Raw genomic sequence first — 16,931 nt, 5'->3', positions numbered from 1 at the left:
ACAGCATCCTGACAGAAGTATTTGTTTTGTTCAGGTGATCCAAGGCCGTGTGGAGAACCAATGAGATCACGTCCTCCATAGACCTACTTTGCGATAGGCAAATTGCACTGGGTCCAGGTCCTTGCTGAGACAGGAGTTAATTCTAGCCATAACCAATCTCTCAAAACATTTTATCACCGTAGATGTGGGTGCTACTGGACAATGGGCATTGAGACAGCTCACCTTACTCTTCTTGGGGACTGGTATGATTGTTGCCCTTCTGAAGCAGGTGTAACATTCTGACTGCGGCACTGAAAGGTTCAAAATGTCTTCGAGCACAACCTGCTGGTTGCTTGGCACAGATTTTCAGAGCCCTATCAGGTACTCCATTGGGGCCTGGCAGCTCTTTAAAGATGCTCTAATGTCAGTCCCTAAGACAAGAGATCACAGGGTCATCAGGTGCTGTAGTTTTATTTTCCCTTTCAAAGTGTGCATAAAAGGCGTTGAGCCCATCTGGGAGTGAAGCATCACGACCACACATGATGCCAGGCTTCGCTTAGTAGGAAGTACTGGCCTGTAATCCTGGCCAGAGTTGACATACATACAATTCCATCTCCAGCTTCATGGGGAATTGTTCCTATGCTCATGAAGTAGCCCTCCGTAAGACATACCTGGTCATCTTGTATAGTCCTGGGTCACCAGACTTCAATGCTACAGATTTAGCTCTCAGCAGACTACGAACCTTCTGGTTCATCCATGGCTTTTTATTCTTGTGTACAGTATGTTCTTGTAGATGCACACTCATCCACACAGGTTTTAATGAAGTCAGTGACAGTTATGGCGTACTCATTCAGACTCGACTCAAGTGCACGATTCCTTAAATTAACTTTTAAACCAGAGCACCATCCCCTCTTCCACTCTCCTTAAGGGGAACTGTACCAGCGACCAGAGTCCATTTGTGTATCATCGACTTCGCGATTTTTTTTCAAAGGCCTTAAAATGATGTTACGAACTGTATGGTCCATAGATGAAGCTGTGGTTTTCATCTGTAGCATCTAAAATGGGAATTTCATTGGAGCTCCTACACGCGTCGCCTTGTATATGATGCCTCCGAACCTCAGATGGAAAATTTCCAAGACAACTTCTTGATAGATAATGTGCTGAGTTAAGACTGAGGCTTAAAACAAGGTAGTGGTTCTCTGTTCAGTAAAGCAGTGTGAATAGAATCGAAAACAAAAGCTTCTTAGGGAGAGCAAACAGGAGATAGATAGGAGCAACAGGGAGTTATTCACCCAGAGGCTGCAGGAGTTCGATAAGTGGGTGATGGTCAGGGAAGTGAGGGAAAGGGCTCAGATGGTAGAGAGCAGCCCTGTGTCCATCTCCACCCCCACCCCCAGTAATCATTATCTCATTTTGGATGCTGTTGAGTGGGGTGACCTGACAGAGGACGACCATGGCAATCAGGTCTCTGGCACTGAGCCTGGATCCGTGGTGCAGAAGAGAAAGAGGAAGATGAGGAATCCGGTAGTCACAGGGGATTCCATAGTGAGGGGAACAGACAGGAGGTTCTGTCAGCCTGACAGAGTCACCCACATGGTGTGTTGCCTCCCAGGTGCCAGGGTACGGGATGTCTCTGATTGGGTGCAGAGAATTCTGAAGGGAGAGGGTGAAGAGCCAGAAGTCTTGGTACATGTTGGTACCAATGACACAGGTAGAAAAAGGGAGGAGGTCCTGAAGGGTGAATTCAGGGAGTTAGGTAGGAAGCTGAAAAGCAGGACCTCTAGGGTAGTAATCTCAGGATTGCTACCTGTGTCACGTGCTAATGAGCACAAGAATACCATGACCAGGCGTAGTAATATGTGGCTGAGAGACTGGTGTAGGGGCAGGGATTCAGATTCCTGGATCATTGGGACCTCTTCTGGGGGAGGTACAACCTGTACAAAGAGGACGGGTTACACCCGAACCCAAAGGGGTCCAATATCCTAGCGAACACATTAAATAGAGCTGTTAGGGAAGGTTTAAACTAATTTGGCAGGGGGTGGGAACTGGAGTGATAGGGCTGAGGAAGGGGAAAACAGAAATAAATCAAAGATAGCGTGCAACAGAGATTACAGAAAGAACAGGTAGGAGATGAGGCTTAATCACAGCCAGTGGCATGAGTTACAGGGCAATAGAGGCGTGGTGCAGTTCAAACAGAAAGCAACAATTACTGGACTGAGAGTGTTATATTTGAATGCACGCAGCATAAGGAATAAAATTGACAATCTTGAAATTCAGCTATAGATTGTCAAATATGACGTGGCCATCTCTGAAACTTGGCTAAAGGATGGCTGTCATTGGGAGCTGAACGTCCAAGGATATACGGAGTATCGGAAAGATAGGTTAGTGGGCAGAGGGGGTGGTGTGGCTCTGTGTATAAGAAATAATATTAAATCACTGGGGAGAGATGACACAGGATTATAAGGTACAGAGTCTCTATGGGTTGTGAGAAGAAATGGCAAGGATGAAAGGACCCCAATGGCAGTTGTACACAGGCCTCCAAACAGCAGCCGGGAAGTGGATACAAATTACAGCAGGAGATAGAAAAGGCGTGTCAGAAAGCAATGTCATGATAATCGTTGGGGATTTTAACATGAAAATGGATATGGAAAACCAGGTCAGTACTGGACCTCAAGAGAGAGAATTTGTAGAATATCTAAGGGATGGCTTTTTAGAACAGCTTGTTGTTGAGCCCACTAGGGGATCAGCTGTGCTGGATTGGGTGTTGTGTAATGATCCAAAGGTGATAAGAGAGCTTAAAGTTAAGGAACCCTTAGGGAAAAGTGATCACAATATGATTGAGTTAACATTAAAATTTGAAAGGGAAAATTTAAAATCCAATATGTGTGGATATTTCAGTGGAATAAAGGAAATTACAATGGCATGAGAGGGGAACTGGCCGTAGTTGACTGAAAGGGACATTTGCAGGAAGGACAGCAGAGCAGCAATGGCTGGAGTTACTGTGAAAATTGAGGGAAGTGCAGGACAGATATATTCCAAATAAGAAGAAATGTTCCAAGGGAAGAAGGACACTACCGTGGCTGGCAAGTGAAGTCAAAGCCAAAGTAAAAGCAGAAGAGAGGGCATACAAGGAAGCCAGAGCCAGTGGGAAGATGGGGGATTGGGGACTTTTTAAAACTTGCAGAAGGAAACTAAGAAGGTCATTAGGAAGGAAAAGATGAATTATGACAGGAAACTGGTGACTAATATCAAAGAAGATACTGAAAGCTTTTTTAAGTATATAAAGGTTAAAAGAGAGTTGAGGGTAGATACAAAATAATGCTGGTGATATTGTAATGAGAGATGCAGAGATGGCAGAGGAACTGAATGTGTATTTTGCATCAGTCTTCACAGTGGAAGACATCTGCAGTATACCGGACACTCAAGAGTGTCAGGGAAGTCTGGTCAAGTCAAATGGCTTTTATTGTCATTTCAGCCATAACTGCTGATACAGTACACAGTAAAAACAAAACAACGATCACCCAGAACCATGGTGCTATATGAAACAACAGAAAACTACACTAGGCTACCAGAAACAACACAAATCTACATTAGACTTCAGGCCTACGCGGGGCTACATAAAATACACAAAACAGTGCAAGACAGTACAATAATTAATAAACAAGACAATAGGTGCAGTAAAGGACAAATTACAATATAATAATGATGTACATATAAACAATGTATGAGCAGGAATTGAGAAAGAAAGGAGCAAAAATTGAAAAGGGAATGGAGTGGTGTTCAGTTGAGTGAGTGTGTGTGTGTGTCACACTAGACTCTGGAAATTGAGGAGTCTGATGGCTTAAGGGAAGAAACTGTTGCACCGTCTGGTCGTGAGAGCCCGAATGCTTCGGTACCTTTTGCCAGATGGCAGGAGGAAGAAGAGTTTGTATGAGGGGTGCGTGGGGCCCTTCACAATGCTGTTAGCTTTGCAGATGCTGTGTGTGGTGTAAATGCCTGTAATGGTGGGAAGAGAGACTCCGATAATCCCTTCAGCCGACCTCACTATCTGCTGCAGGGTCTTGAAGTGAAGTTTGTGCCGTGAAAATTACGACTGAGAGGGTGCTCAGGAAGCTTAATGGTCTGAGGGTGGATAAATCTCCTGGACCTGATGGAATGCACCCTTAGGTTCTGAAGGAAGTAGCTGGAGAGATTGCGGAGGCGTTAGCAATGATCTTTCAAGAATCAATAGATTCTGGCGTTGTACCGGATGACTGGAAAATTGCAAATGTTACTCTGCTATTTAAGAAGGGTGGGCGGCAGCAGAAAGGAAACTATAGACCTGTCAGCCTGACATCAGTGGTTGGGAAGTTGTTGGAATCGATTGTTAGGGATGAGATTACGGAGTACCTGGAGGCACATGACAAGATAGGCCAGAGCCAGCATGGTTTCCTGAAAGGAAAATCCTGCCCGACAAACCTACAACAATTGTTTGAGGAGGGTAGACAAAGGAGATGTAGTGGATGTGGTGAACTTAGATCTTCAGAAGGCCTTTGACAAGGTGCTGCATATGAGGCTGCTTAGCAAAATAAGAGCCGATGGAATTACAGGGCAGTTACTAGCATGGGTGGAGCATTGGCTGGTCAGCTGAAAACGGAGTGGGAATAAAGGGATCCTATTCTGGCTGGCTTCTGGTTACCAGTGGAGTTCCACAGGGGTCGGTGTTGGGACCGCTGCTTTTTACGATGTATGTCAATGATTTGGACCTACGGTATTCATGGATTTGTGGCTAGATTTGCTGATGATACAAAGGTAGGTGGAGGAGCGGGTGGTGTTGAAGAAACAGAGACACTTAGATAGTTTAGGGGAATGGGCAAAGAAGTGGCAAATGAAATACAATGTTGGAAAGTGTATGGTCATGCACTTTGGTAGAAGAAATAAACGGGCAAACTATTATTTGAATGGAGAGAGAATTCAAAATGCAGAGATGCAAAGGGACTTGGGAGTCCTTGTGCAAGATACCCTAAAGGTTAACCTCCAGGTTGAGTCGGTTGTGAAGAAGGCGAATGCAATTTTGGCATTCCTTTCTAGAGGCATAGAATATAAGAGCAGGGATGTTTTGTTGAGGCTCTATAAGGCACTAGTGAGACCACACTTGGAGTATTGTGTGCTGTTTTGGGCTCCTAATTTTAGAAAGGATATACTGATATTGGAGAGGGTTCAGAGAAGATTCATGAGAATGATTCCAAGAATTACAGTATGGGGAACATCTGGCAGCTCTTGGGCTGTATTCCCTGGAGTTCAGAAGAATGAGGGGGGAATCTGATAGAAACATTCAGAATGTTAAAAGGCCTGAGCAGATTAGATATGGCAAAGTTATTTCCCGTGGTAGGTTATTCTAGGACAAGAGGGCACGACTTCAGGATTGAAGGACTTCCTTTTGAACTGAAGTGCGGAGAAATTAGTCAGAGTGTGGTAAATCTGTGGAATTTGTTGCCACTGGGTGTGGAGGCCAAGTCATTGGGTGTATTTAAGGCAAAGATAGACAGGTTCTTGATTAGCAGAGGAATCAAAGGGTGTGGGGAGAAGGCAGGGGAAGGGGATGACTGGAAGAATTGGATTAAATGGTGGAGTAGACTCAATGGGCCAAATGGCCTTCTCCCTATATCTTATGGTCTAAAAGCCTTGCATTCAATTTGGATCTTTTCTAAAATTGCCTCTGTCCTACCTTGTCTTGTTCTGGATCTTTCTACCTGCTGGAACATGTTTAGTCCCATTCTCTCTGGGAACAGACTGATATCAGACACCTTTGTCTGGGGTAACCAGTGACCTGCAGCACTCACACTGGTGAGGGAGGGGGGTTTGAGTACTTAGAAAGTCTCCAGAGCAGCCATGTAATATCATGTGCTCTTTGTAGCTCTGTGTGACACGCCCAGAACCTGAAATAATACTGACTGGGAGAGACAAACTGAGCCAAGTCACAGATTGACAACAGGCAGAAATGTCCATTCTGATACAGGCGGAAAGGCAGGAAATTAATTGTCAGTCCGGATTCCTGAACTGTGGCCAAGTAAAAGATAAGGAGTTGTTCCTCCAACTTGGGCTGAATCTCACTGTAACAGTGTAATGTTAGAGATGAAAACTATTTAATTTAAAATACTATCCTTCACCCATTGATGTCTTTCGTAAAACTTCTTGCAGGTTTGAAACTTCAAAGAATTTCTGTGTGGCAATCTTGAAAACAAAAACACGTCAGTTCTGCTGTCTTTGTCAGCTCACCAGCATTTGAAAACAATCAGTCTCTGAATGTAGAGAAGGAGATGCTTGAGAAGACAGAACAGCAGTCACAGCAAGGAGAATCCGAACATGTGTTCAGTGTCGGGGTGAGATTTGGATGAACCCAACTGGAGGTAAAGCTTCTAATTGTCTTCAGATTATCAAAGGAGTGACCGGATATTCCCTTTGTAGCACCGATAGATCTGTTGTCGATCCTTGGAGATGAAGATGTATCTCATCCCAGCTGGACATATGTTTTGTGTCTAAAAGGAAACATTCTGTTTTAACTCAGTGAAATCCGCTGGAACCGGGGTGCTGAGAACACACCAGCATTTGTTCACCAGAGATCAGTTTGTCAACTGCAATGATTTTACACGGGGTTCACTATGACTAACATCTGACTTGGTGAATTGTCAGACAATTGATAGCAGGGAGATATCATTCACCTGCTCTCAGTGTGGGCATGAATTATCTCACTCAGCCAACCTGCAGATAAACCAGTGAGTTCACACTGGGGAGAGGCCAATGATCTGCTCTTTGGGAGAGGATATACTCAGCCATCCAACCTGAAGATACATCAGCAAGTTCACACTATAGTGAGGCGGTTCACCTGTTCTGCGGGAAGCAATTGGTTCTGTCATCCAAACTGAAGGTTTCAGACTGGGGTGTCGGAGTTTGGATTTCAGTTCAGACACGGTCTGTAAGGAGCTTGTACGTCTTTGCCGTGACCACATGGTTTTCCTCCGGGTGCTCTAGTTTCCTCTCACAGTCCAAGGACGTATCGGATAATAGGTTAATTGGTCATTGTAAATTGTCCTCTGCTAGAGCTGGGTTAACAGGTGGATTGCTGGATGGAGCAGCTGATTGGGCTGAAGAGGCCTGTTCCATGCTGCATCTCCAAATAAAATCCAGTAAAATCCACACCAGTGAGAGGCCGTTCACCTGCTCCTTGTGGGAAGAGATTCACTCACCAAGTCTACGTGCAGATACATAAACAGGTTCACGAGAGGGAGAGAGAGAGAGAGAGAGGGAGAGATTGTTCCACAGTTCAGTGTGTGGACAGGGATTCATTAATACATCCCACATGATGAGACAACAACAAGTTCATACTGGGGAGAGACCATTCACTTGCTCTGAATGCGGGAAGGGATTTAATCTGTCATCTAACCTACTGGCACACCAGCGAATTCACACTGGGGAGAGGCCGTTCACCTGCTGTGAATGTGGAAAGGGATTTACTCAGTCAGCCCACCTTATGAAACACTACCAAGTTCACACTACTGAGTTTAAATAAGCAGTCTGCTGGATATTTAACCCTCACAGTTTCTGAATCCAGAGACGCGTTCAAAAGTGACTGTTGGTGTCAGACTGTAATTATTGCTGTTCTCACCAAACCAAGTCTGCACACTAGTCATTGGGATGGGAGGTGTTTCTTAATGCTAATGTAATGGGAATGGAGTTTAATATTCTGGATCAGTGACAAATAAATGAGTTCTATTTTAAACATTGCCTCAGGTACTTAGTTAATCTGCAAGACATCCAGTTTACCGTTCGGAGCCAACACAGTCCAGCTGGTCCCTGGCCATGTTTCTGTTCCACTAATGTCCTTTTAAATCCATCCCTGCTTTTCACCTCTCACTGTCCCTGTGGTGATGGGTTCCAAATTGTCACCAGTTGTGGGTGAAAAGGTTGCCCTTGAATTTCCTGCATGACTTTCTGCAGACTGAAGACAAGCTCACTGCAGTTATGTCCGACATGTTCTTCATCCCTCAAACCTTTTGTGCTGAGGAAGAATGGCATTGGTTGTTAACCTCCCTATTCCCTGTTCTTTTCAGTGTAATACATGAGAGTACAGATGCTGGAAATCCAGAGTAATACTCACACAATACTAGAGGAGCACAGGAAGTCAAAAGAAAATTTGAAAGAATGGGACAAAGGGGGCCGTTTTGGGTTTGCTACTGGAGACTAGTGGTGTTTCTGCAGGAGTAATCTGGCTTCATGTCCAAACGTTGTATGGTGAGGAACCAATGGCTTCATTCTAAGTACAGTTACAACTGTGTTCCAAATGTCCAATATGCTGACATCACTTACTCTTTTTCTTGGCATCAAGAGTTCCTAGCATGTCTAACAATGTCCTGTTGAATCTCTCAGGCTGAGGATCATCTTGAGGATGATATAGCATTGTCCTTGAACTTCTCAACTCCAAACATGCTCAGTAACTCATGTATGAGACTGCTCTCAATATCCTTTCTCTGATCACTGTGCATCCTTCTCGGGAGGCCATAATGAATGAAGTATTTCTCCCAACAAAGCTTTTGCAACTGTGGATGCTTTCTGGTCCTTTGTGATGCAGCCAGTCAGAATGCTCTTCATGATACATTCGTAGAGTTTTTGTGTTTTAGTTGACAAACCACATCCCTTCAAACTCCGACTGAAATATAATCGCTATTTTGTCTTCATTATAGCTGCATCCAGGTTAGGTCCTTGGAGAATTGGACACCCAGGAACTTGAAATTGCTGACTCTCTTCACTTCTGATGCCTCATCTTACCCTTCCTGAAGTCCATAATCAGCGCTTTAGTCTTGCAAGGAGTTGATTCAAGTGGTGACTCACTCTGGAGTCATTCTTTACAAATCTCCAGTTGTCCCCAAGGAATGAATGCAGTTCTTGGTCTTGGCCATGTGGTTACTGCCTCTATCTTAGAAGGATCTGTAGCCCCTCCATTCCGAGAGTCTATGTGTCGTACATAGTTGACTGACGTTTTACAGACTGTCATTTGTCCAGAGACAGTTTTAAACCTTCAGCTTTCAGGTAGACTAACACCTTCAGTAGTCTTGTCTCCTGCTGCTCTAGTGTTGACTCAAACACTCTGAGATCATCCCATTACACAAGTACTTCAAGCAGGTTCATGTCTCCAGCAGTCTGCTCCATGACACGTTGGTAGTTAGCCGGTGCTCTTGATATGCCCTGGGACATCCTTTCAAACTGGAAAAACTCCAAGAGGACATATGAATCCTCTTTTTCCTTTAGCAGATTCACTCATTGGTATTGGGTAATATTTGGTATATTCAGTGTGGTGTGACCTATGGAATGGTGAAAGGCCTTGATAGTGTGGGTGTGGAAAGGATGTTCCCTATGGTAGGGGAGTCTCAAGACCAGAGAACATAGCCTCAGAAGAGAGGGGTGTCCTTTTAGCACTAAGATGAAAAGGAATTTCTTTAGCCAGAGAGTGGTGAATCTGTGGAATGCTTTGCCATGGGCACCTGTATACTTAAGGCAGAGGTTGATTGATTCTTGATTGGTCAGGGCATGAAGGCAGGAGACTGGGGCTGAGAGGAAAATTGGGTCAGCCATGATGAAATGGTGGAGCTGATTCGATGGGCCAAGTGGCCTAATTCTGCTCCTGTATCTTATGGTCTTATAGGTAATCCCCGGTTCTTAGAACCAACACACTGAACCATTTCCTTCCACTTCTGCAGGCCAAAGCATCCTCTATATCACAATGGAACTGTGTGTGGGTCTGGGATTGTACGTCTGTTCTGTGATAATCATCACACATTCATATCTTCCCATTCTTTTCCCTCAAAACAATTATAGATAACATATAGGGACTCCTCAACTCAGTGACAATTCTAGCTACACCATTTTCAGTAGATGTGTAACACCTTCAACCTCTGCTGGTGTTAACTGGCAAGACTTCTCTCAGAAAGCTGTTTCCTCTGTCACTCTGATAGCGTAGTAAGTACTTTAAAAAAACAGCATCATACTCGTCAGTAGAAAAGACGTCTTTGTGTCCCAACATCTTAATCAGTTCATTCCTTTTATCCATTCCTCTGGTATTGGTGAGTCAAAGTTGAATGACTTCAATGTCAACCTTTCTGATACAGGAGACTGTTTCTCTGTCTTTTCCCCCACCAGAAAGCTAGAAAGTACCCCCACAGGAAAAAGATATGCAATCTGCATGCCACGTTTGAGAGTGCCATTCCTTCCTGAGGTGTGAAATTTGGAAAATTCAGTGTTAGTATATCATCATAAAGCCCAACTGATTCACACTGTACAAGAGAGCAAATATGATCTTTGTGAAGCTCTTGGATGCCAGTTGAGAAAACCACAGCAAACTAGAGGGTCAGTTCCATCAGGCAGATGCCAGATGACAGTGCACGCTATTACGAATAGTACAAGTTGTCTTTGATTTATGTATGCACTTCAAATGTGTATCACTGAGCAATGCACTCTTGTGGGGTCCTGATCTCAATAACAGTCTGCGCGGGGTCTCGTGCTTCAGAAATGATTCTGTTGCAGTGATGGCAGATATCAAACAACTGTGGAAACATCAGCAGCTTCCTAGTGAGAGAGGATCACCGACACTACCTCAGATCCTTGTGGTTTTGTGACAACCAACTAGACAATGAGATTCTGGAGACCCGTATGAGACTTCATGTATGCGCTAACTGTCCCTCTCCTGCTGTGGCAATCTGGCCTTACAAGGACAGCTATCGAGGGAGAGAAGGAATTCCGAACTGAAGCACATAGGCACATAGAGAGGAAATTCCATGTTCTTTAATAGTCTTCAATTATTCTCTAATGCAGAGGAAGCAGTCAATGTGCTGTTACGTACCTCGTTATGGGTTCAAGAACCAGCAGAAATGGAAAGCACCTTTAGTTTGGTTTTGGTGCTAAAACCACTGTCTTTATTAGTATCTATTTATAATATAGTAATTTAAGCAAGATAAACAAAAGTTAACAGTGTTATGTGTATATATGTGTGTAAATGTAACTCCCAAATTATTGAGCTTGGGAGGCAAACAAGGCTTAGAGTCTTGAGATGGTAAAGTATGAAAATTCAGTTCATCCACGGAATAGGTGATGAGAGAGAGATATTTGTAATCCAGGGTAAATGTCGAGAGAAGGCAATTACATCGATATTCCACAGATTCCACGACAGCAATACAAAATAACAATATTAGTGGGTTTTATCTCCGAAGTTGTTCCACTCCACACACGAAATATCACCGACAGCGATCTTCAACGAATATCTTTTCAACACAAGTGGTACCACCCTGGAATTCAGCTACGGGTCATCCCAAAGTGGTGGCCACAGGCTACTTCAACAGAATCCACGTATGGATGATCACCAGCAGTAGCTTATCACTGAGGTACCGTCTTCAAGTGGTAAAACTACCAACCCAGAACCGGAATGATAGAGCGGAGGAAGGGGAAAACAGAAATAAATCTAAGTTAGTGAGCAGTAAAGATGTCAGGAAAGACAGGCAGGTGATGGGGCAAATTTGTAGCCATTGGGATGAGTTGCAGTGCAATAAAGTTGCAGTGAAATCAAAGCAAAAAGTATCAAATACTGGTCTTAAGGTGTTGTACTTAAATGCACGCAGCATAAGGAATAAGGTGGATGATCTTGTTGTACAGCTACAGATTGGCAGGTATGATATTGTGGCCATCACTGAGACCTGGCTAAAGGATGCATGTCTCTGGGAGCTGAACGTCCAAGGATACACGGTGTATCGGAAGGATGGGAAGGTAGGCAGAGGGGGGGGCATGGCTTTATTGGTAAGAAATTATATTAAATCATTAGAAAGAGGTGATATAGGATCGGAAGGTGCAGAATCTTTATGGGTTGAGCTAAGGAATAGCAGGGGTAAAAGGACCCTGATGGCAGTTATTTATAGGCCTCCAAGCAGCTGCAGGGATGTGGACTACAAATTACAACTGGAAATAGAAAAGACTTGTCAGAAGGGCAGTGTTATGATAATTGTGGGGGATTTTAACATGCGAGTAGATTGGGAAAATCAGGTCGGCACTGGATCTCAAGAGAGAGAATTTGTAGAATGTCTGCGAGATGGCTTTTTAGAACAGCTTGTTGTTGAGCCCACTAGGGGATCGGCTGTACTGGATTGGGTATTGTGTAATGAACCGGAGGTGATTGGAGAGATTGAGGTGAAGGAACCCTTAGGAGGCAGTGATCATAACATGATTGAGTTCACTGTGAAATTAGAAAAAGAGAAGCCGAAATCTGATGTGTCGGTGTTTCAGTGGAGTAAAGGAAACTACAGTGGCATGAGAGAGGAACTGGGCAAAGTTGACTGGAAAGGGACGCTGGCGGGAAAGACGGCAGAGCAGCAGTGGCTGGAGTTTATGCGAGAAATGAGGAAGGTGCAAGACAGGTATATTCCAAAAAAGAAGAAATTTTCGAGTGGAAAAAGGATGCAACCGTGGTTGACAAGAGAAGTCAAGGCCAAAGTTAAAGCAAAGGAGAGGGCATACAAGGAAGCAAAAATTAGTGGGAAGACAGAGGACTGGGAAGTCTTTAAAACCTTACAAAAGGAAACCAAGAAGGTCATTAAGAGAGAAAAGATTAACTATGAAAGGAAACTAGCAAATAATATCAAAGAGGATACTAAAAGCTTTTTCAAGCATATAAAGGGTAAAAGACAGGTGAGAGTAGATATAGGACCGATAGAAAATGATACTGGAGAAATTGTAATGGGAGATGAGGAGATGGCAGAGGAACTGAACAAGTATTTTGCATCAGTCTTCACTGAGGAAGACAGCAGGATACCGGACACTCAAGGGTGGCAGGGAAGAGAAGTGTGCGCAGTCACAATTACGACAGAGAAAGTACTCAGGAAGCTGAATAGGCTAAAGGTCAATAAATCTCCTGGACCAGATGGAATGCACCCTCGTGTTCTGAAGGAAGTAGCTGTGGAGATTGCGGAGGCATTAGCGATGATCTTTCAAAAGTCGATAGATTCTGGCATGGTTCCGGAGGACTGGAAGATTGCAAATGTCACTCCGTTATTTAAGAAGGGGGCAAGGAAGCAAAAAGGAAATTATAGACCTGTTAGCTTGACATCGGTGGTTGGGAAGTTGTTGGAGTCAGTTGTCAAGGATGAGGTTACAGAGTACCTGGAGGCATATGACAAGATAGGCAGAACTCAGCATGGATTCCTTAAAGGAAAATCCTGCCTGACAAACCTATTACAATTTTTTGAGGAAATTACCAGTAGGCTAGACAAGGGAGATGCAGTGGATGTTGTATATTTGGATTTTCAGAAGGCCTTTGACAAGGTGCCACACATGAGGCTGCTTAACAAGATAAGAGCCCATGGAATTACAGGAAAGTTACATACGTGGATAGAGCGTTGGCTGATTGGCAGGAAACAGAGAGTGGGAATAAAGGGATCCTATTCTGGTTGGCTGCCGGTTACCAGTGGTGTTCCACAGGGATCAGTGTTGGGGCCGCTTCTTTTTACATTGTACATCAACGATTTGGATTATGGAATAGAGGGCTTTGTGACTAAGTTTGCTGACGATACGAAGATAGGTGGAGGGGCCGGTAGTGCTGAGGAAACGGTGAGTCTGCAGAGAGACTTGGATAGATTGGAAGAATGGGCAGAGAAGTGGCAAATGAAGTACAATGTTAGAAAGTGTATGGTTATGCACTTTGGCAGAAAAAATAAACAGGCAGACTATTATTTAAATGGGGAAAGAATTCAAAGTTCTGAGATGCAACGGGACTTGGGAGTCCTCGTACAGGATTCCCTTAAAGTTAACCTCCAGGTTGAGCCGGTAGTGAAGAAGGCGAATGCAATGTTGGCATTCATTTCTAGAGGAATAGAGTATAGGAGCAGGGATGTGATGTTGAGGCTCTATAAGGCACTGGTGAGACCTCACTTGGAGTACTGTGGGCAGTTTTGGTCTCCTTATTTAAGAAAGGATGTGCTGATGTTGGAGAGGGTACAGAGAAGATTCACTAGAATGATTCCGGGAATGAGAGGGTTAACATATGAGGAACGTTTGTCCGCTCTTGGACTGTATTCCTTGGAGTTTAGAAGAATGAGGGGAGACCTCATAGAAACATTTCGAATGTTAAAAGGCATGGACAAAGTGGATGTGGCAAAGTTGTTTCCCATGATGGAGGAGACTAGTACGAGAGGGCATGACTTCAGGATTGAAGGGCGCCCTTTCAGAACAGAAATGCGAAAAGATTTTTTTAGTCAGAAGGTGGTGAATCTATGGAATTTGTTGCCACGGGCAGCAGTGGAGGCCAAGTCATTGGGTGTATTTAAGGCAGAGATTGATAGGTATCTGAGTAGCCAGGGCATCAAAGGTTATGGTGAGAAGGCGGGGCAGTGGGACTAAATAGGATAAAATGGATCAGCTCATGATAAAATGGCGGAGCAGACTCCATGGGCTGAATGGCCTACTTCTGCTCCTTTGTCTTATGGTCTTATGGTCTTAAGGATTACCACACACAGCTAGTTTCCACACGAGGGTACCCCAAACACACAACATGATAGCCACTTTCCACAACATACGAAATAACTCCAACAGTGATTTGCCACAGGGGCGCCTTTCTTCAGCGAACTACCACACCCAGACCGGGGTAACACACACGTGATATTCACAAAGGTATTCCCCTCACCAGAGAACCCACTCTTCTGGATTAACTACATGACAGTCACACCTTCGTATTCGAATGGAACTCAAACTCACCCTCACGGGCTACCTAGCGAGAGAGAGTCCACTAGGTTTCTTCTGTTTCAAACCTTCCTCTCCCCTCTTCTCTTCTTTTAAAGTCACCAAATGTGACCACAAAAAGGAGACCGTCTTCTGTGGAAAAGTTATCAACCCTTGCAAGGGTTGGAGCCACTGATAACTTCCCACCAGTCACACCTTTTCCACACTATGAGAGCCTCCAAAAACTCCACTTTTCTGTGGGCACACAACAAAGCTCATGCAGTGTCCAAAACCATGTATCTGTCTAACAACCAGCTGACTTTGTATTTATCGCTGCATGCTGAACAGCTGTCCATCACATAACCCCGCCCTCAGGTCACCATGGCAACTCACGAGCTGCTCGTTGTGCATGCGCGCGCTCTCTCTCTTTCCATGACAGCCCAGAAGCTGACAGCAGTAGTCAGTGTCCTTGTAAAAGTGTAAACACGAGCTGAAAGGCAGACTCTGCCCCTCTCTCTCTCTGCAGAAATCCAAAAGTTAGTCTTAGTTCTCAGTTCTCTCTTGTGCCTCAAAGTGACAGTCCACAGCAAAAAAGGAACCCCAGGGGTGCAAAACAGTGCTGATAATGTTGCTAGACATATTGATGTAGTCTAATCTCAGACTGCATAATGAGGTCTTAGCAACACACACAAAATGCTGGAGGAATTCAGCAGGCCAGGCAGCATCTATGGAAAAGAGTAAACAGTCGACATTTCAGGCCGTGACCCTTCATCAGTCCACTCTTTTCCATAGGTGCTGCCCGGCCTGCTGAGTTCCCCAGCATCTTGAGTATGTTGCTTGGATTTCCAGCATCTGCAGAATTTCTCATCTTAGTGCTGAGTTCTTGCAATGTTTCCCATCTGATTAAAAATGCTGAAGAAAGCTTCCATCTCAGCTGATTTTTGAGAAGTTGTTTAACTCACTGCATAGCTTTGTACATGCGTACTGCCAGGGCAACAGAGTTGTCTTTAGTGCAAAGAGAAATGTGAAAAGTGACAGTAACAGAATTTCTCCACTTCCCTTTTAAATGGATTCCCCTCTATCCTGAGGCTGTGCCTTCTTGTCCTAGACTCCCCCACCATGGGAAACATTGTTTCCACATCTACTCTGTCTAGACCATTCAACATTCAAAAGGTTTCAATACGATTACCCCCCGCCCCGCCGCCAATCCTTCAAAATCCAGCGAGTGCAGACCCAGAGCTATCAAACGTCCCTCGTATGATAGCGCTCTCATTCCTGGATTCATCCTTGTGAATCTCCTCTGAATCCTCTCCAATGCCAGCACATCTTAGATGAGGAAACAAAAACTGTTCACAATACTCAAGGTGAAGCCTCACCAGTGACTTATAAAATCTCAGCCTCACATCCCTGTTCTTGTATCTCTCTGGCCTCATTTTCTAGTGGTCCTAGGTCCTAGATCCACTCTCATCTCTCTATTTTTTACAAACTTGGAAAAGCTTTTACTATCCACTTTGATATGGTTTACTAGCTTGCTTGCATATTTCATCTTTTTCCTCCTAATGATTCTTTTAGTTGCTCTCTGTAGGTTTTTAAAAGCTTCCCAATCCTCTGTCTTCCTATTAATTTTTGCTTTGTGTGTGCTTATACATTAGCTTTGATGTCCCCTGTCAGCCACAGTTGTACTATTTTGCAATTTGAGTATTTTGTTGTTTTTGGAATACATCTATCCTGCACCTTCCTCATTTTTCCCAGAAATTCATGCCATTGATGCTCTGCTGTCATCCCTGCCAGCACCTCCGTCCAATTTACCTTGGCCAACTCCTCTTTCATACCACTGTCATTTCCCTTATTCCACTGAAATACTGCTACATCACACTAGTTTCTCCCTATCAAATTTCAAGTTGAACTCAATCATATTGTGACCACTGCCTCCTAAGGGTTCTTTTACCTTAAGCTCCCTATTCACCTCTGGTTCATTACATAACATCCAATCTAGCATAGCTGATCCCCTACTAGGCTCAACAACAAACACCTCTAAAAAGCCATCTCATGGGCATTCAACAAACTCACTCTCTTGAGATCCATTACCAACCTGATTTTCCCAATCAATCTGCATGTTGAAATCTCCCATGACTATCATAACATTGCCCTTTTGACATACCTTTTCTATTTCGCATTGTAACTTCTTGTTCAGATCCCAGCTACTGTTGGGAGGCCTATAT

General features: G+C 44.1%; 1 protein-coding gene across 1 annotated transcript in view; it reads left to right on the top strand.

The window, feature by feature from the left end:
* Positions 1 to 7,720, top strand: part of LOC140203686 (uncharacterized) — a 161,717-nt gene extending 153,997 nt beyond the window's left edge. Inside the window, exons 18-19 of the mRNA XM_072269732.1 lie at positions 6,233 to 6,341; positions 7,232 to 7,720. Coding sequence (XP_072125833.1) covers positions 6,233 to 6,341; positions 7,232 to 7,528 — 406 coding nt within the window. The 3' untranslated portion in view covers positions 7,529 to 7,720. The remainder of the gene's footprint in view (positions 1 to 6,232; positions 6,342 to 7,231) is intronic.
* Positions 7,721 to 16,931: the final 9,211 nt, after the last annotated feature.

The sequence above is a fragment of the Mobula birostris genome, chromosome 10, assembly GCF_030028105.1.
Source record: "Mobula birostris isolate sMobBir1 chromosome 10, sMobBir1.hap1, whole genome shotgun sequence".
Classification (NCBI taxonomy): Eukaryota; Metazoa; Chordata; class Chondrichthyes; order Myliobatiformes; family Myliobatidae; genus Mobula; species Mobula birostris.
This window is presented reverse-complemented; position numbering and strand designations above follow the sequence as displayed.